The sequence below is a fragment of the Solea solea genome, chromosome 3 (genome assembly GCF_958295425.1).
Source record: "Solea solea chromosome 3, fSolSol10.1, whole genome shotgun sequence".
In the NCBI taxonomy this organism is placed as follows: Eukaryota; Metazoa; Chordata; class Actinopteri; order Pleuronectiformes; family Soleidae; genus Solea; species Solea solea.
The window spans coordinates 35,390,531-35,404,977 of NC_081136.1; the positions used below are offsets into that span (position 1 = coordinate 35,390,531).

The 14,447-nt window shown below is 44.4% G+C and overlaps 2 protein-coding genes across 3 annotated transcripts in view; both read left to right on the forward strand.

The window, feature by feature from the left end:
* The window catches only part of LOC131456376 (uncharacterized), a 4,474-nt gene extending 1,734 nt beyond the window's left edge, over positions 1-2,740 (forward strand). Inside the window, exons 3-7 of the mRNA XM_058624661.1 lie at positions 457-641; positions 898-981; positions 1,068-1,321; positions 1,410-1,514; positions 2,266-2,740. Coding sequence (XP_058480644.1) covers positions 457-641; positions 898-981; positions 1,068-1,321; positions 1,410-1,514; positions 2,266-2,296 — 659 coding nt within the window. The 3' untranslated portion in view covers positions 2,297-2,740. The remainder of the gene's footprint in view (positions 1-456; positions 642-897; positions 982-1,067; positions 1,322-1,409; positions 1,515-2,265) is intronic.
* Positions 2,741-4,450: 1,710 nt separating this feature from the next.
* Positions 4,451-12,832, forward strand: LOC131456325 (uncharacterized). 2 transcript variants are annotated; one of them, XM_058624585.1, is made up of 9 exons: positions 4,451-4,585; positions 6,392-6,854; positions 7,592-7,816; positions 7,902-8,579; positions 8,659-8,719; positions 8,964-9,034; positions 9,727-9,775; positions 10,105-10,299; positions 10,409-12,832. In XM_058624585.1, exons 2-9 carry the CDS (start codon positions 6,650-6,652, stop codon positions 11,112-11,114), a joined length of 2,190 nt encoding a protein of 729 aa, XP_058480568.1. In that variant the 5' UTR covers positions 4,451-4,585; positions 6,392-6,649; the 3' UTR covers positions 11,115-12,832. The 2 variants fall into 2 exon arrangements, with proteins under 2 accessions (XP_058480568.1, XP_058480569.1); XM_058624586.1 differs by having other exon boundaries at positions 6,656-6,854.
* The last annotated feature ends 1,615 nt before the right edge of the window (positions 12,833-14,447 follow it).

Below are 14,447 nucleotides of genomic sequence, written 5' to 3' on the forward strand. Positions count from 1 at the left end.
CTATTTTGCCATCTATTTAGCCCTCTAGTGTTATATTCATCATGTTTGCTGTCTATTTAGCCATCTACTGTTGTATTTATCATGCTAGCTGTCCATGTAGCTATATGTGTTGTGCACACACGTTTCTGTTCACTGTAGTTAGGCAGATATTGTGAGTTAGTTCACTGATGAGCAGTAGGTGGCGCTAATTTTAAATCAGCCCAGTTGAAGGAAGAGAAGTCTCGTATCCCTTCCGATGATCTGTTATTTCCTTGTGTCCTCGCTGGGACGCAGCCGTGAGTGTTTGTCTCAGGCGTAGGGGGCGCTGAGGGCACAGTGAGAGCCGACTGTAGAGCTCGTAAACACCGTGACGACATCACTTTTGACCGGAAGTCCATTTTACCATCGGAGGCACTCACTTTTCCGGGCCTTTACCGTAACACAAGTGACCTGATGGTGGCGCTGTTTGTGTCGCAGGTCTGGTTCCCGGTGTGAGTCTGTACGAGGTCGTGTGGGATCACAGCGAGACGTTAGCGGAGTCCATTCTCCGCTCGTCCTCCGTCCTCTCTGGACTGCAGTCGGGTCACCTGACCAAACGCTGCTATGTCAACTTCCTCCAGCAGGAGGCGCTCTACCTGCACAGTGCCAGCAGCACCCTGGAGGTCAGAGGTCATCACCTTTCCCCTGTCTGTCTTTCTTTATGTTGTTGTTTTTCATTTAGTTTTTCCAGTTTTTTTTGCTTTTATTTTGGTTCATTCATGAGTTTTTTTGGTTTTATTTATTTATTTTGTTAATGTTTGTTTGTTTTGCTTCATTTTTTTGCTTCTCTCTGTCTTTTCTGGACTTTCTAAATGTGTAACTTTGTCTAACTTTAGCTTTAGTTTGTCTGTTTGCTGATGATGTCATCGTGTCTCGCAGGCCATGATTGGTCGTCTCCAGGAGTCAGGTGACGTGCGCTCACTGCTGCAGGACACACTGACACACTACAGCAGCAGGAACCTGGTGAAGTTATTTGAATAAATTTGAAATTATTCAAAAGTTCAGTATGCAAATAAATAAATAAACAAATATCCCCGTCTCCTCTCCAGAGCCTCGCTCCTACCCCATCACCTCCTCCTCCTCTGTGGCTCCAGTTCTCCCTGCAGTCGCTCCGCTCCGTGGTTCAGGACGAGCCCGTGTACTGGCTGGTGGCGCTGTCAGCCCGCGCCTCCCTCCGCAGCTTCCTGGTGGAGGAGCTGCTGAATGACCGACCTGGTCCTCGGCTGACGCCGGAGACTGCGGGCGACGCCCTCTTCCAGGAGTGGAGCAAAGAGAGTCTGAAGGAAGTCACCTGGACGCGCAGGTACACACACACACACACACACACACACACACGTACGTTTGGATTTGTGTGTAATTCACTTGCTTTGTTTATTTTGTTTGGGTGTAAGGTTTAAAGGCGTGTTGGACGAACACCAGAGCAACACGGACGTGTATAAAGCCATCAACATCTTCAGAGATCACATGATGAACCAGAAGAGTTTCTACAAAGCTGTGTAAGAACCCGACGATTGCCCCGTGTCACGGACATGGTGTGGTAAAGCCCTGAGAACAGTATCACAATACGATGAACGATACTCTGGGGCAAATATCGATATTTTAATGAACAAATTAAGACGCTCTAAAGTAAACAGTCTCTTTCAGTTTCACTCGCCGGGCGTCACTACGTCAAATAAATGAGTGAAACTTGGGCAGAAGTGACCTGATATCGCAACGTACCGCGATACGGTGGTCTCACAATATATTGATAATCACAGAATTGCTGTGTCGCGATGTTATTGGTGTCGCGTGTCGTATCGCGAGAGATTCACACCGCTAGTGTCCACCCAGAGAAAGAGTCTTTTTACCGTTGACATCTTGGAATCCTGTGTCGGGGGTTCGTGAGGTTGCTCCGACTTTCGCGGTTCAAGGACAATCAATTGTCCAGATGTCCAGAGTGTGCTGCAAATCAGTAAATAAAAGTGATCGCCCATGGACAAAGACAGGCTTTTATGAGTTGTCCTCCCATCTTAAGCCATGTCTGCACTTTCAGTCCTTAAATTTGAAGGGAATATGTCCTGGAAAGTCCTTGAATTGCACGTTGGCAGAGTCATGGGAACCCTGTAGAAAGTTCAAGTCACTAACCCACGTCTAACCATTATGTGCTATTACATTGCAACCTCCCTGTTACCGTGGTATCGGACATACAGTATGTTGACATCCCCCTGGTGGACGAATGTTTTATTAACGCTTGTGTTTCTGCTGCAGAGACTGTGAAGCTGCTGATGAAGAGGAGTGAACTGTGGTGGAGGGTGTTTTTTGTCACCTGCTCAGGTATCTGACACTGATTCTGGTTTATCTGGTATATCTTGTCGTGAAAGGAATACCACGGACCATTATTACACTGACAGTATAGTTTTTAAGCCTTTGGGCTGTTACACCTGTTACACCTGAAAATGTGCCTTTAACAACAATGGAGAAAATAGTTACCTGCGGGGTGTGGCTTTAGTGTCCCTTTTATTTTTATCTTGGGGAAAACAAAAGTCAATTTCGGGTGAACAAAGGGGGGAGGGGCTACTGTAGGTGCTAGAAGCTATGTTAGCTGCAACTGTAGCCAGATGCTTCACCAATGGTGTTTAATGTTTGCACCCTACTGGCTAAAAAGATCAACTGTATAAGGATTTTCATCTCTTCATTTTTATGCAGTTTATTTCCACCTGTAATAAAGAAATGATTTCAAGGACTGAATCAAAATCCTACGTTCATTTACAATCATGGAACAATGTATCGCAAACATTTCAATGTAATTTGCTGCAACATTCAGTAACAGTTAGTTCACTGAGAAGAGCAGTAGGGGGCGCAAACCTCAAGGTTGTTAAAGTCTGGTTTTTTTTTCTGTTGCACTTTTCGCATTCACAATTTTATTGATTTGTTCACTTTTTTACCTCCATAAGTGAAAATAGTTGTTTTACGACATATATATATATATATATACATATTAATAAAAAAAAAACAACAATCGGGCTAATAAAATACGGCTGCTACTTTTTATCGTCTATACCAACTTGCGTCGTAACATACGATTTCACAGGTGTCGTCATCGTACAGCCTAAAAATGTTTCGGATCTTATAGATTTGTGATCATTTCATACGATTACTGAAACGATGCAGTTACAGAAATAATTACGTTATGACCATGATTAAAATTCTAATACACTCCTGATCAAAATTTTGCGAGAGGCCTTGCTGATGCAGCTCAACAACCCGACCGTGTTCTAAGAGAGAAAGCTTTTTTGCCTTTGCCATCAGGAGGTCATGACAGTGTGGATACCTGACAGAAAATGGCACGGAATCCACATTTTTGTGAAGATTTAGGCTGTTAAAGGCTGTGGTCTTAAACTTTTGATCAGCTGATGAACAGCCTATTTCAGTTTAATGGTTGTTTGTAATAAATTGTTTACTATAACTTTTTTTTTGTCTCACTCCCATTTCTTCTTTTTGCATTTTGAAGCACTACTTGGATTTGACAATGTTACGATTACGATACTAATGCCATATTGATTGCGATACTTTTACAATTACGATACTAATACGATAATGATTACGATACTAATACGATGATGATTATAATACTTTCCCGATTATGATACTAATACGATATGATTACGATACTTTTCTGATTACGATACATTTATGATTACAATACTAACATCATAATGATTACGATACATTTACGATAATGATTACGGTACTAACACGATGATGATTAAGATACAAATACGATAATGATTACGATACTAATATGATAATGATCGCAATACTAATACGATGATGATAACGATACTAATACGATAATGATTACGTTGCTAATACGATAATATTTTTAAGATTGCGATATTAATACGATAATGATTAATGATACTTTTACAATTGCGATACTCATATGATAATGATTACGATATTAATATGATAATGATTACGATACTAATACGATAATGATTATGATACTTTTACAATTGCGATACTAATACGATAATGATTACGATACTTTTGTGATTATGATACTTTTATGATTGCTGTATGATACTAATGCGATAATGATTTCCATAATAATGTGATAACAACACTTTTGTGATTAAGATACAAATATCATTATGAAGCCAAAAGGCTGCAATGTTATGTGAGTTTGTGGCGGGAGTAGGCGCGTGTTCGTGGGTTCACGCTGTGTCCTGCCCTTGTACTGTCACATACACGCACACACACACTCAGAGAGCTAGAGAGAGAGAGAGAGAGAGAGACAGAGAGAGAGAGAGAGAGAGAGAGGAGGCGGAAACCTCCATCTGCCCTGTGCTCGGTGACCGACCCGTCATCCTCGGTCTCGGGAACAGGAGAATCATCTGTGCGTTAGATTTTTATTTTTATTTTTTATTTTATTTTAACTTTATCGCCGTAGACGAGGAGACAGCCGCGAGGACAGCGAACAGAAGGCGGGAGAACATGGAACATGAAACCTATGGTCTTCATGTAGGCTTTGCCCCGGACTGCACCACCACCACCACCGCCGCCACCACCTGCCCTCCCGGTACCGGTAAGTCACGGAGGGGAAAGCAGAGCGATGGAAGGCGGGGAGGGAGGGGGGCTGGGGGGGGACAGCGGTCCGTCCCGTGTGAGGGAGTGTTGGTGCTCACGGTGTCCGGGTATCGATGCTAACTGACCCGTGAAAATGACTTGAAAGGTCCTGTGAGGTCGAGTTACCGTTCAGCCATGATGGAGGAGGGAGGGAGGGAGGGGGGAGGCTGGGGGGGTTCGGGGGGATAACCGCTCCTGACACCTGCCCTCGTCCCCGGTAACCAGACACGGACACCCTGGTAATAACGGCGGTGAGAGTGAGCGGTGTCATCCCCGCTTCCCCGAGCTGTGGAGGTGACTCTGTGTTGGAGAACCGGAGCCGCGCAGCCATGATGCTGGAGGAAGAGGAAGAGGAGGAGGAGGAGGAGGAAGAGGAGGGGGGGGCACAGAGATCTGACGCCGGGGCTCCGGGGCGCTGACACCGGGGGGGGGGGGGGGGGGGGTTAGGGAGGAAACCGCTGCCCGGTCTCTCTCGCCTCCCGGCCGGATGCAACGGCAGCAGAAGCCCGCACTGTGTCGCCTGGAGACGGAGAGAAGCGGGGTCGATGAGGGACAGACAGACGGACACGTCCTGGTCAACTTCATCTAATGACTTCATCATCTTTAATCTTTAATCTATAATCTCTCAATTTCACAAGTACAACATTTATTTATTTATTAAATATATATCTTTAAATTAAAAATGAATACCTTTTTATTTGTATTTATTACATTTAAATATTTGTGTTATATTTTTTAATTTAGATATTATTTAAATAATAATTTATTATATTTAAATAACTATAATAATAATAACAATAATAATAATAAAATAAATAGAATATTTAAAAGTACATTTTTATTTAAAAAAATGTCAATTATTTTAATTTATTTATTTAATTATATGTGTATACATATATATGTGTATAATTTAAATTCAATATGTACAATCATTTACAATTTAAATTGTACTCATAAGTTTACTTTTTAATGGTAGAAGTAGAATTTTTAAATTATGTGTATTTTTTATTAAGAGTTTAAGTTTTACAACTATAGTTTGAATTAAATTAAAGGCACTAAATTAAATGTTTTATTTTGTATTTATTTGTATTTGTGTGTTTGAAAAACTTTTTTTTCAATTTTTATTTATAGTTTTTTAAATATTGTATTTTTGGCAATTATTTTAAATTGTGTTAAATTTAATTTGAAAATTGTAATTAGAATATTTATGAATGATTCATACGTTTTATTATAATAAATAAATATATTATTACGCACTTTTTTTTACATAAATTAAATTAATTAAATTCATGTTTATCTTGTGAACAGGTGGCTGTTTTGTGTAACGACACATTTATGTAATAATGTCATTATGAATTATTTACAACCAGAACCGTGTTAAATGAATGAATGAGTGATGAAAGAGTGGGTGAAGTGATGAGCGATCACTGACGATCATTGATCAGAATTGATCGGGGAAGGTCAGGGCAGGAGACGAGCTCGGCGGGGGCCGTTACCATGGCGATAACCGGGATGATTTATCCTCCGTATCATTGGAACGTTTCTATTTCAATCATTTATTCATTCACAGATTCACTTTGTTTGTGCTTTTCTTCTTCTCCTCCTTCTCCTCCCTTCATTTCCCCATCACTCTCTCTCTCTCTTTCTTTCTGCCTCCATTCCCTTCTGTCCTCTCTCGCCCTTCATCCTCTCTCCTCCCTCTTTCATGCCCCTTCCCTCCACCCTTCCTTCCCTCTCTCTCTCTCTCTCTCTCTCTCTCTTTCAGGTCAATGAGAGCGAGCAGCAGCTCAGTCTGAATCCTCCCTCGTTCTCTCTCTCTCTCCCTCTCTCTATCATGCTTTCCTCACCTCCATACGATGAAGAACACACTCGTCTTATTTTAGCAACACTGCCTTCCTCCTCCTCCTCCTCCTCCTCCTCCTTGTCTTCCTTCTCTCTTGCCCTCCTCCCTCTCTCCTGAGTTTTGACTCCCTCTCTTTTTCAAACACACACACACACACACACACACACACACACACACGTCATGAAGCGTGGGTCGAGTGTGTTGCAGCCTCCCTCTGATGCGGCCAAACGACACACACACACACACACACACACAGGCGGCGTGTGCGGTGAACACACGGCGGACGCGCGCGCCGAAGGTTCAAGCCCTTTCCCAGCAGCCACCTCTCTGTTCAGCCCTGATGTCAGCACCAAGATGGCGTCCGACCTCCTGATCAGGCTGTCAGGTAACACAGACACACACACACACACATACACACTCTCACAGACACAAAAACACACAGACACACAAACACACACATAGACACACACACACACACCACAGTTCAAATCTTTTGTCCTAAACTTTAACCAGTTCCAGATTTGAGGTTCTGCCTCGTTAGGACCAGGTTTTGTCTCCATGAGCAGGCCTGGTCCAGACAAGGTCACACACACGCACACACACAGTGACATTATTGATTATCTTTTATTTCTGGTTAATCTTCGGCTGCTTTACGACTCTTTTGTCCTCAAAAATAAAAGAATATTTGGATTTATTAACAATTAGAGACACTTCACGTGTATAATATAATAAAATCTGTCAGTTTAAGTCGACGATATCTTTAAGAACATGTTCAAAGGATTTCAAATGCCTTTGATGTGAACCACTCACTCTCCCACACCAAAGTCCACAGAGAAACTCAGTGATTTTAACATCACAGCACACAGGAGTCGTTGATCCACTGCTGCCTCCATCACTAAATGTCTTATTTAGTCAAATTCAGCTTTTGAAATCTTTCGTGCAGATTGACCTCAGTGACACAAAGTGACCACACGAGGCAGCAGCAGACCAGCAGCTGCTGTGTCCCCGTGAGCTAAAATCACTGATTTTCTCTATGGGGTTTGGTGTGGGTTTCAGCTCGAGTGTCGACGTTTAGCCGTCCACATTCTTTTGACCTGTAAACAAAAACCTTCTCGTGAACAGAGGCCACGCAGAAAGTCCAAGTGCATCCTGGGAGCCAAGTGGAGGCAGAACCTGAGCGGCGTGAGGCCCACCCGGAAGCACGCGGCGGTCAGCAGGACGAGCCCGGCCCCGCTCTCTCACCGGACGGCCCTGGGGCCAGTCCAGACCCGCCGCCGCTCACGCACACGGCCGACGGCAACGCGACGCCGGACACGCTGGCCTCTGACCTGCTGAGGAAACTGGCGGGTAAAACCTGAACGCGCTCATCAAAACTTTCACACCGTGAATTGATTTCAAACAATTAATGTTGCTTCTTGCCGTCCGATCACAGAGCGACAGGAGGAGCACTGTCATGGCGTCAGGGTCAAAGAAGAAGAAGAGCCGGTGGAGGTGGACGCCGTGGCGATCTCTGACCTCATCCACGAGCGACCGCTCGCCACAGAGATGACCTCATTCCCGCCCAAAATGCAGAGCTGCCGTCTGTTCGCCATCAAAACAGAGGAGCAGAGTCTCAGCAGCAACAGGACAACTGAGCACCTGCTCCCCCGAGCCAAAATGGCCGACCGCTGTCTCCTTGGCCTCAAGATGGAGGACGGTTTCTTCCCTCGAGGGCCCCACGTTGGTGCTGAGGCGGCCGTCGGCGTCAACGAGTTTCACTTTAGAGTGAAAATGGAGGCTCAGGACGGAGCCAAGATGGCGGAGGAGCTTCTCTCCGGAGCCAAGATGGAGGACCAGTTTCTGCTGAAGGCGAAACACCTGTCAGAGCGGCCAAAGCTCGGCCACAGCAAGTGTCTCTCAGGAGTGAAGATGGAGGAGGCGTTCCCGTCAGGAGCCAAGATGGCCGACCGGCTCCACCCCGGAGCCAACATGGCTGACCAGGTGTTTTCCAGAGTGAAGGCGGAGGAGCAGCTTTTCTTTGGAGCCAAAATGGAGGATCAGTGTCTGAGGGCGGTGCTGTGGCAGGACATGTCGGTGAACCTGGCGTCAACACTGCTGCACCAGCTGTCAGGTAAACAAACAAACATTCACTCGTTCATCCTCTGTTTTCATGTTCTCACATTAATGTGTGTGTGTGTGTGTTCGTACAGAGAGGGTCACTAAATCCACCGGTCAGCTGATGGAGAGGTCGACTCCGCCCATCAGGAGCAGGTAACATGTGACCTTAAGACTAAGACTTTTAGCGGACTGATACCAACCGATGCCGACCAATTCCGACCGATTCTGACTGATATTGACCGATACAACCAATACCGATCTATACCGACCGATACCGACCAATACCGATCTATACTGACTGATGCTGACCAATATCGACCAATACTGACCAATACCGATTCCCATCCCTAGTCATGATATACAGATATTATATCAACATACCTGTGTTTTTCTTTAGTCCTGTTTTGAAGCTGAATGTGGACTCGCTCCGCCCCCCCACACTTGTGAACGCCCAGGAACCTGTACAAGGTAAATTACTACTACATAATACCACGATTAGCCGCAGCTGCCGTTAGCATTCCCGTTGCCAAACATTTTAAGATGACGCCTGACTTTTATTGTTTTTATGTACGAAGGTTTTTGCTTCACTAAATTTTATTCCGCGTATTCCTTATATATATCTTCTTGACCTTCCTATTTTGTAATATCATATTTTTACATATTTTATTTGTATATTTTAGCAATAAAAACGTAACAATTCCCTAAATTATCTGGACAGACAGGTAGAAATATGTAATTATAACCTTAATAATTATCTTAAAAGTACTAAATCTATCTGATGCTCTATATTTTACAGTTATAAAATAAAACACAAATGCTTACATTATTATAAATAACTGAATAGAACTCACAATTCTTAAAATAAATCAATTCTTCTTTGTGTAAAATGTAAAAATATAGTGAATTTATGTTTAATATTTTCTGTTAAGTTTTACTCATATTTAATATTTTATAATATTATTATAATTATTAGTGTTTTGTCAGCATTTACAGATTTATTTTTTGTCCTCTGGGTTTCATAGTAAAGATGAAAGTACTCACACAGTGATAACTTCCTGTGAGACTCATCATTAGAGAGCGAGAATATTAAAAAGAGGGAAATTTTCCCATGAATCACTGAAGAGAAGAATAAACTGTTTGTTTTGTTTTTGACTTCAAAGAAACTCAAACCAGCGTCAGCAGAGCTCAAACTACAGGTTATTTCTACAGGTAACACACACACACACACACACATACACACACAAACATTTCACTTGTCTAAAAATTGTCCCCAATTTATTAAAGTGTGCTCATATGTACTCGGTCCCCACGTGTTAGAAGCACAAGAACACACACACACACACACACTTTATTCTTGAATATGATGTAATTTTGTCACCTGATTTCTCCTTTCCTCTCCTCTCCTTGTTTCCTCTCCTCTCCTCACTTTGACCTGATGGTGGCGCTAGAAAACATTTTAATAAAGTTTTTCAGTTTCTATTTTGTGTGTGTTGTGTTTTTTTTAACCTGTTGCCGCGTCTTATGCCCCACCCCCACAGGTGTCATGTGTGCGGGTTTGAGACGGAGGGGCGTGTCCTCTTCCAGAGTCACATGACGGAACACCGCCAATGGGAGCGCGGCTCCTTCTCGCTGCACTGTTGTGTGTGTGAGCACTCGACCAATCAGGAGGCAGAGATGAGCGTTCACGCCCACACACACGTGCACGGAGACACGGGCGTCAACGGAGACGCCAGGTTACTTTTTATTTGTTTTTGTTTGTTTTAACTTGTGTTTACGTCTCATTCTGATGTTTGTTTATTGTTTGTTCTAACGTGTGCGTGTGTGTGTGTGTGTGACTCTCAGCTGCCCCGTCGTCACCCCCCCTCCCCCCTCCCTCTCCTCCAGCAGGGCTCCTGCAGTTGCCATGGTAACCCAGCCGGAGACGAGCAGCTCTGAGCATCGCTGCCGCATCTGCCAGAGGTCGTTTCCAGGGCAACAGGAGCTGCTGGTTCACTTCCAGGGTCATCGCCAAGGCAACCAGTACCGGTGCGACCGGTGCGGTCACCTGACGCGGACGGCCAACAAGCTGGTGGAGCACGTGCGCGTGCACACGGGCGAGCGGCCGTTCACCTGCGACCTCTGCCCTTACAGCGCCAAGAGGCGGGACAGTCTGCGTCTGCACTGCAAGGTCAAACACGCTAACGCTAACGCTAATGCTGGCGGCGGTGGAGCGGCGGACACGCCGGGCGACGTGCACACGCACCGATCATACGTGCACGGAGACAATCAGCGCTCACACAAACACGTGCAGCGTCTGCACACGCGGCCGCACACACACACACACACTGCTGCACCTTCATCATCATCATCATCGTCGTCGTCGTCTCTCCCTCCTCTTCATCCCTCGCTCTCTGACCGAGCAGGATGGAGAGATTTATCTCCTCTCATCCCCATCACTACACTCATCTCTCTGAAGCCACGCCCCCTTTCAGCCTCCTCTTCCTCCTCTTCCTCCTCCTCTTCTTCTAAACACTCGTTTCTCTGTTACCTTGGTCTGACAACATCTTAATAAACTCTCCTTCTTCCCTTTCTTCCTCTCCTACCTATCATCTCCTCATTTCCTGCCTTCTTCTCTACTTCTCTTTGCTTCTCCTGTTCTCTTACCTTGTTTCCTCTCCTTGATTCCTTTTTTCTCCTCTCCTGCTCATCTCTCCTTGTTTCCTCACAACTTTCCTTTCCTTCCCTGTTTCCTCCTCTCTTGGTGTCCTCTCCTCCTCACTCCTTGTTTCCTCCCCTCCCATCCTTTCTCCCTTTCTTCCTCTCCTTTATCCCTTTCATCTCCTTGTTTCCTCACCAACTGCCTCCTTTCCCCTTTCTCTCCCTTCCTTTCCTCACTAGTTTCCTCCTCTGTTCTCATTTCCTCACTCGTGTCCTGACACCATCTCCTTTCCTCTCTTTTTGTTTCCTCACTAGTTTAATCTTTCCTTCCCTGTTTCCTCCCTTGCTTCCTTGCTTCCTCTGGACTGTTGAAGTGATGGATGTAAACAAACTGCTCGATGCACTGAGAACTGTTTTTTTGAAGACGTTTTTTTGCATCCTGCTCGTGATGATGTCGCTGCCTGCTGACGCTGACGCCGCCCACAGAACTCCACGCTGTTTAACCGCGTCACATATTTACTGCCTGTCGCTCTCGTCCTTCACAAACCACGCCCCTCAAAATCCTCCCGTTACTTTGAGACTCTTTCGTTGTCCGATCGCTCGCAGAGAAAATAAAAGTCTAAACGCCTAAAGTTTTTACTGTCGGTTTTCAGTAAAAGTTGCGAAATAACTTCATTTTAACAATCAGCTGGGAAAACAGCTCACTCTCCCACACCAAAGCCCATAGAGAAAATCAGTGATTTAAGCTTGTGGGGACACAGCAGCTGCTGGTCTACTGCTGCCTCGTGTGGTCACTTTGTGTCACTGAGGTGAATCTGAATGATGTTTTTCAAATGCCGAAGTGACAAAATAATATTTTTGAACTGAGTGACGGAGGCAGCAGTGGATCAACAGCTCCTGTGTGCTGTGGTGTTAAAATCACTGATTTTCTCTGTGGGCTTTGGTGTTGTTGGAAAAGTCTGTCTCACAGTGAGATAAAGACGTGAACGCGTTCTTAAGACAACGTAGACTTAAACTGACATAGATTTCATTAACTGAGTTTTGTTAAGTGGCTAAAATCGATGCATGTCATTTGTCGTGATTTTGAGACGTTTCTTCGTTCTTTTTGGGGGATTTTTGAGGTCACATGGTTTCTGTCGGACGGTGATTATATTTCTAATATTTGTGTTGTATATTGATAATAATGTGTTTGTGTTTACATACTTACTACGCGAGGCTCCTGTAAGAGCTTGAAATGTCTTCATTTAAAGTTGCACTATGTAGTTTTAATAAGACATAAATCATTTGAGAATATTTAACTGTTTAATTTATAAAAAGAACAACAATTAAAATAATAATAATAATAATAATAAGAACTCTTTACCAAACCTGAAGGTTCAGTGAAAATAAAGAAAGATTAAAAAAACATATATATAATATAAAAGCAGAGACCACAGAGCGCCCTCCTGTGGTCGGAGTAAGAAGTGTATCTCTACCTGCACGTTTCATCATCACTTTACTTCACACACACACACACACAGACACACAAGCATGACACTCATCACTTCATCTCTTTTATTTTGAAGGTTAACTGCTGTATCCTGTTACTGTTCGCTGCTGCAATGATCAATAAAGTTTGATTTCATCTGATTCTCCGCGTCGTTAAAGGTCACGCGGACGTGACCCTGCTGGTCGTGATCACATGTCAGAGGACATTTGTTGTTTTGTCTCTTTGTGGAATTGTTTTGTCTCTTTGAAGTCCTTTTTTGTCTCTTTGTGGACACTTTGTCTCTCTTTGGTCTTTTTTGGTCTCTTTGTGATCGCTTTGAGTCTTAATGGTCAAATCTTGTCTGCAGTATATGTCTGTCTCTTTGTTGTGTTTTCTGTCTTTTGTGCTCATTTGTCTGTCTCTTTGTGGTCATGTGATCCTCAGGTGTGAGTGCGTCACGTGACACGGCAGCAGAAGCCGCGTTTCAGCGTATTTCTGTGTGTTCGGTCTCACCGAGGACACAGAGACGATTCAAACACAGTCGCTCAGAAACCAGAGAGAAACAGACGTGAAGGTCACACGCCACATTCACTGAACGAGTGGGAGGATAAGTGTCAAGCACCATGGGTCTTGTCCCCCCCCTCTTGCCCGTTACCGTGGTTACCTGGCATGTTGTAGGTCTCCATGGTGGCCGGCAGGAGGCCTGCTGATTGGCCGGGAGCAGCTGTGCGCTTGTCAAATCAGTGAGCGGCGCGGGGGCTGCGGGGAGGGCGAGGGGACTCTCACTCATGTATTATTAGATTTCACAGTGTTAGAGGAGAGGAAAGGGTGAAAGGAGATGAGGGAGGGAGGAGGAAAGGAGACAGGTGAGGTAGCGAGCTGAGGGATGAAAAAGACGAGGAGACATCACTTTCTGCTCAAAGGTCAAAGATCAAGGGCTGAGGGAGAAGGACGGCATCAGTGCATCAGTCACAGGAACAGTTTGTCTCATACACTTGATCTAGGTCACTTTAAAGGGACAGTTCACTGTCTTTGGTTTCCTATCATGTCTTAATAACACATGCATGTCTTTATCTCATTGTTATTGACAGACATTTGCATCGGACAAACTGAAGTTTGTCAACCACTCACTCTCCCACACCAAACCCCATAGAGAAAATCTGTGATTTAAGCTCACGGGGAAACAGGAGCTGCTGGTTCTGGCAGCAGGGGGCGCTCACAACGCAGAAGCACAACATGGTTTTCAGTGTTAGAGCAGCAAAGACAAGTTTTAACAACTAGGAATATTCAAATACAGATATGTGTTAAATATTACAATAATAATACATATTGTTTGTATATGGTGATTAACCAGAATATAAACAGCATGAGCTTAATATTTACAGAGTAAAAACCCTGAACTATCCCTTTAACTCCCTTACACAGTTGTAAATATTTATTTTACATTTTGAAAGTCTTTTTTTCCCCTGACATTTATTCCAGTAGCGCCCCCCTGTGGTGTTTCTGGTGTCCCGCAGCTGCACGCAGCCCACGGTGGGCGGGGTCCCGCGGGGTATCCACGCTGCTCTGGTGAATCCACCACGTGGATCTCGGATTTCCCCCCCACCTGCACGTGATAGTCCTGCACAGGGAAACCGAACACACCCCACTTGTGGGAGTTGTGGGGCGGCCATGTTGCTGCAGTAATACAGTAGTAGAAGTACACGTTACTGTTGTTTTATATCACGACTACTCATGAGTCAGAACACACTCATGTACTCCAAATAGGGACTTTTA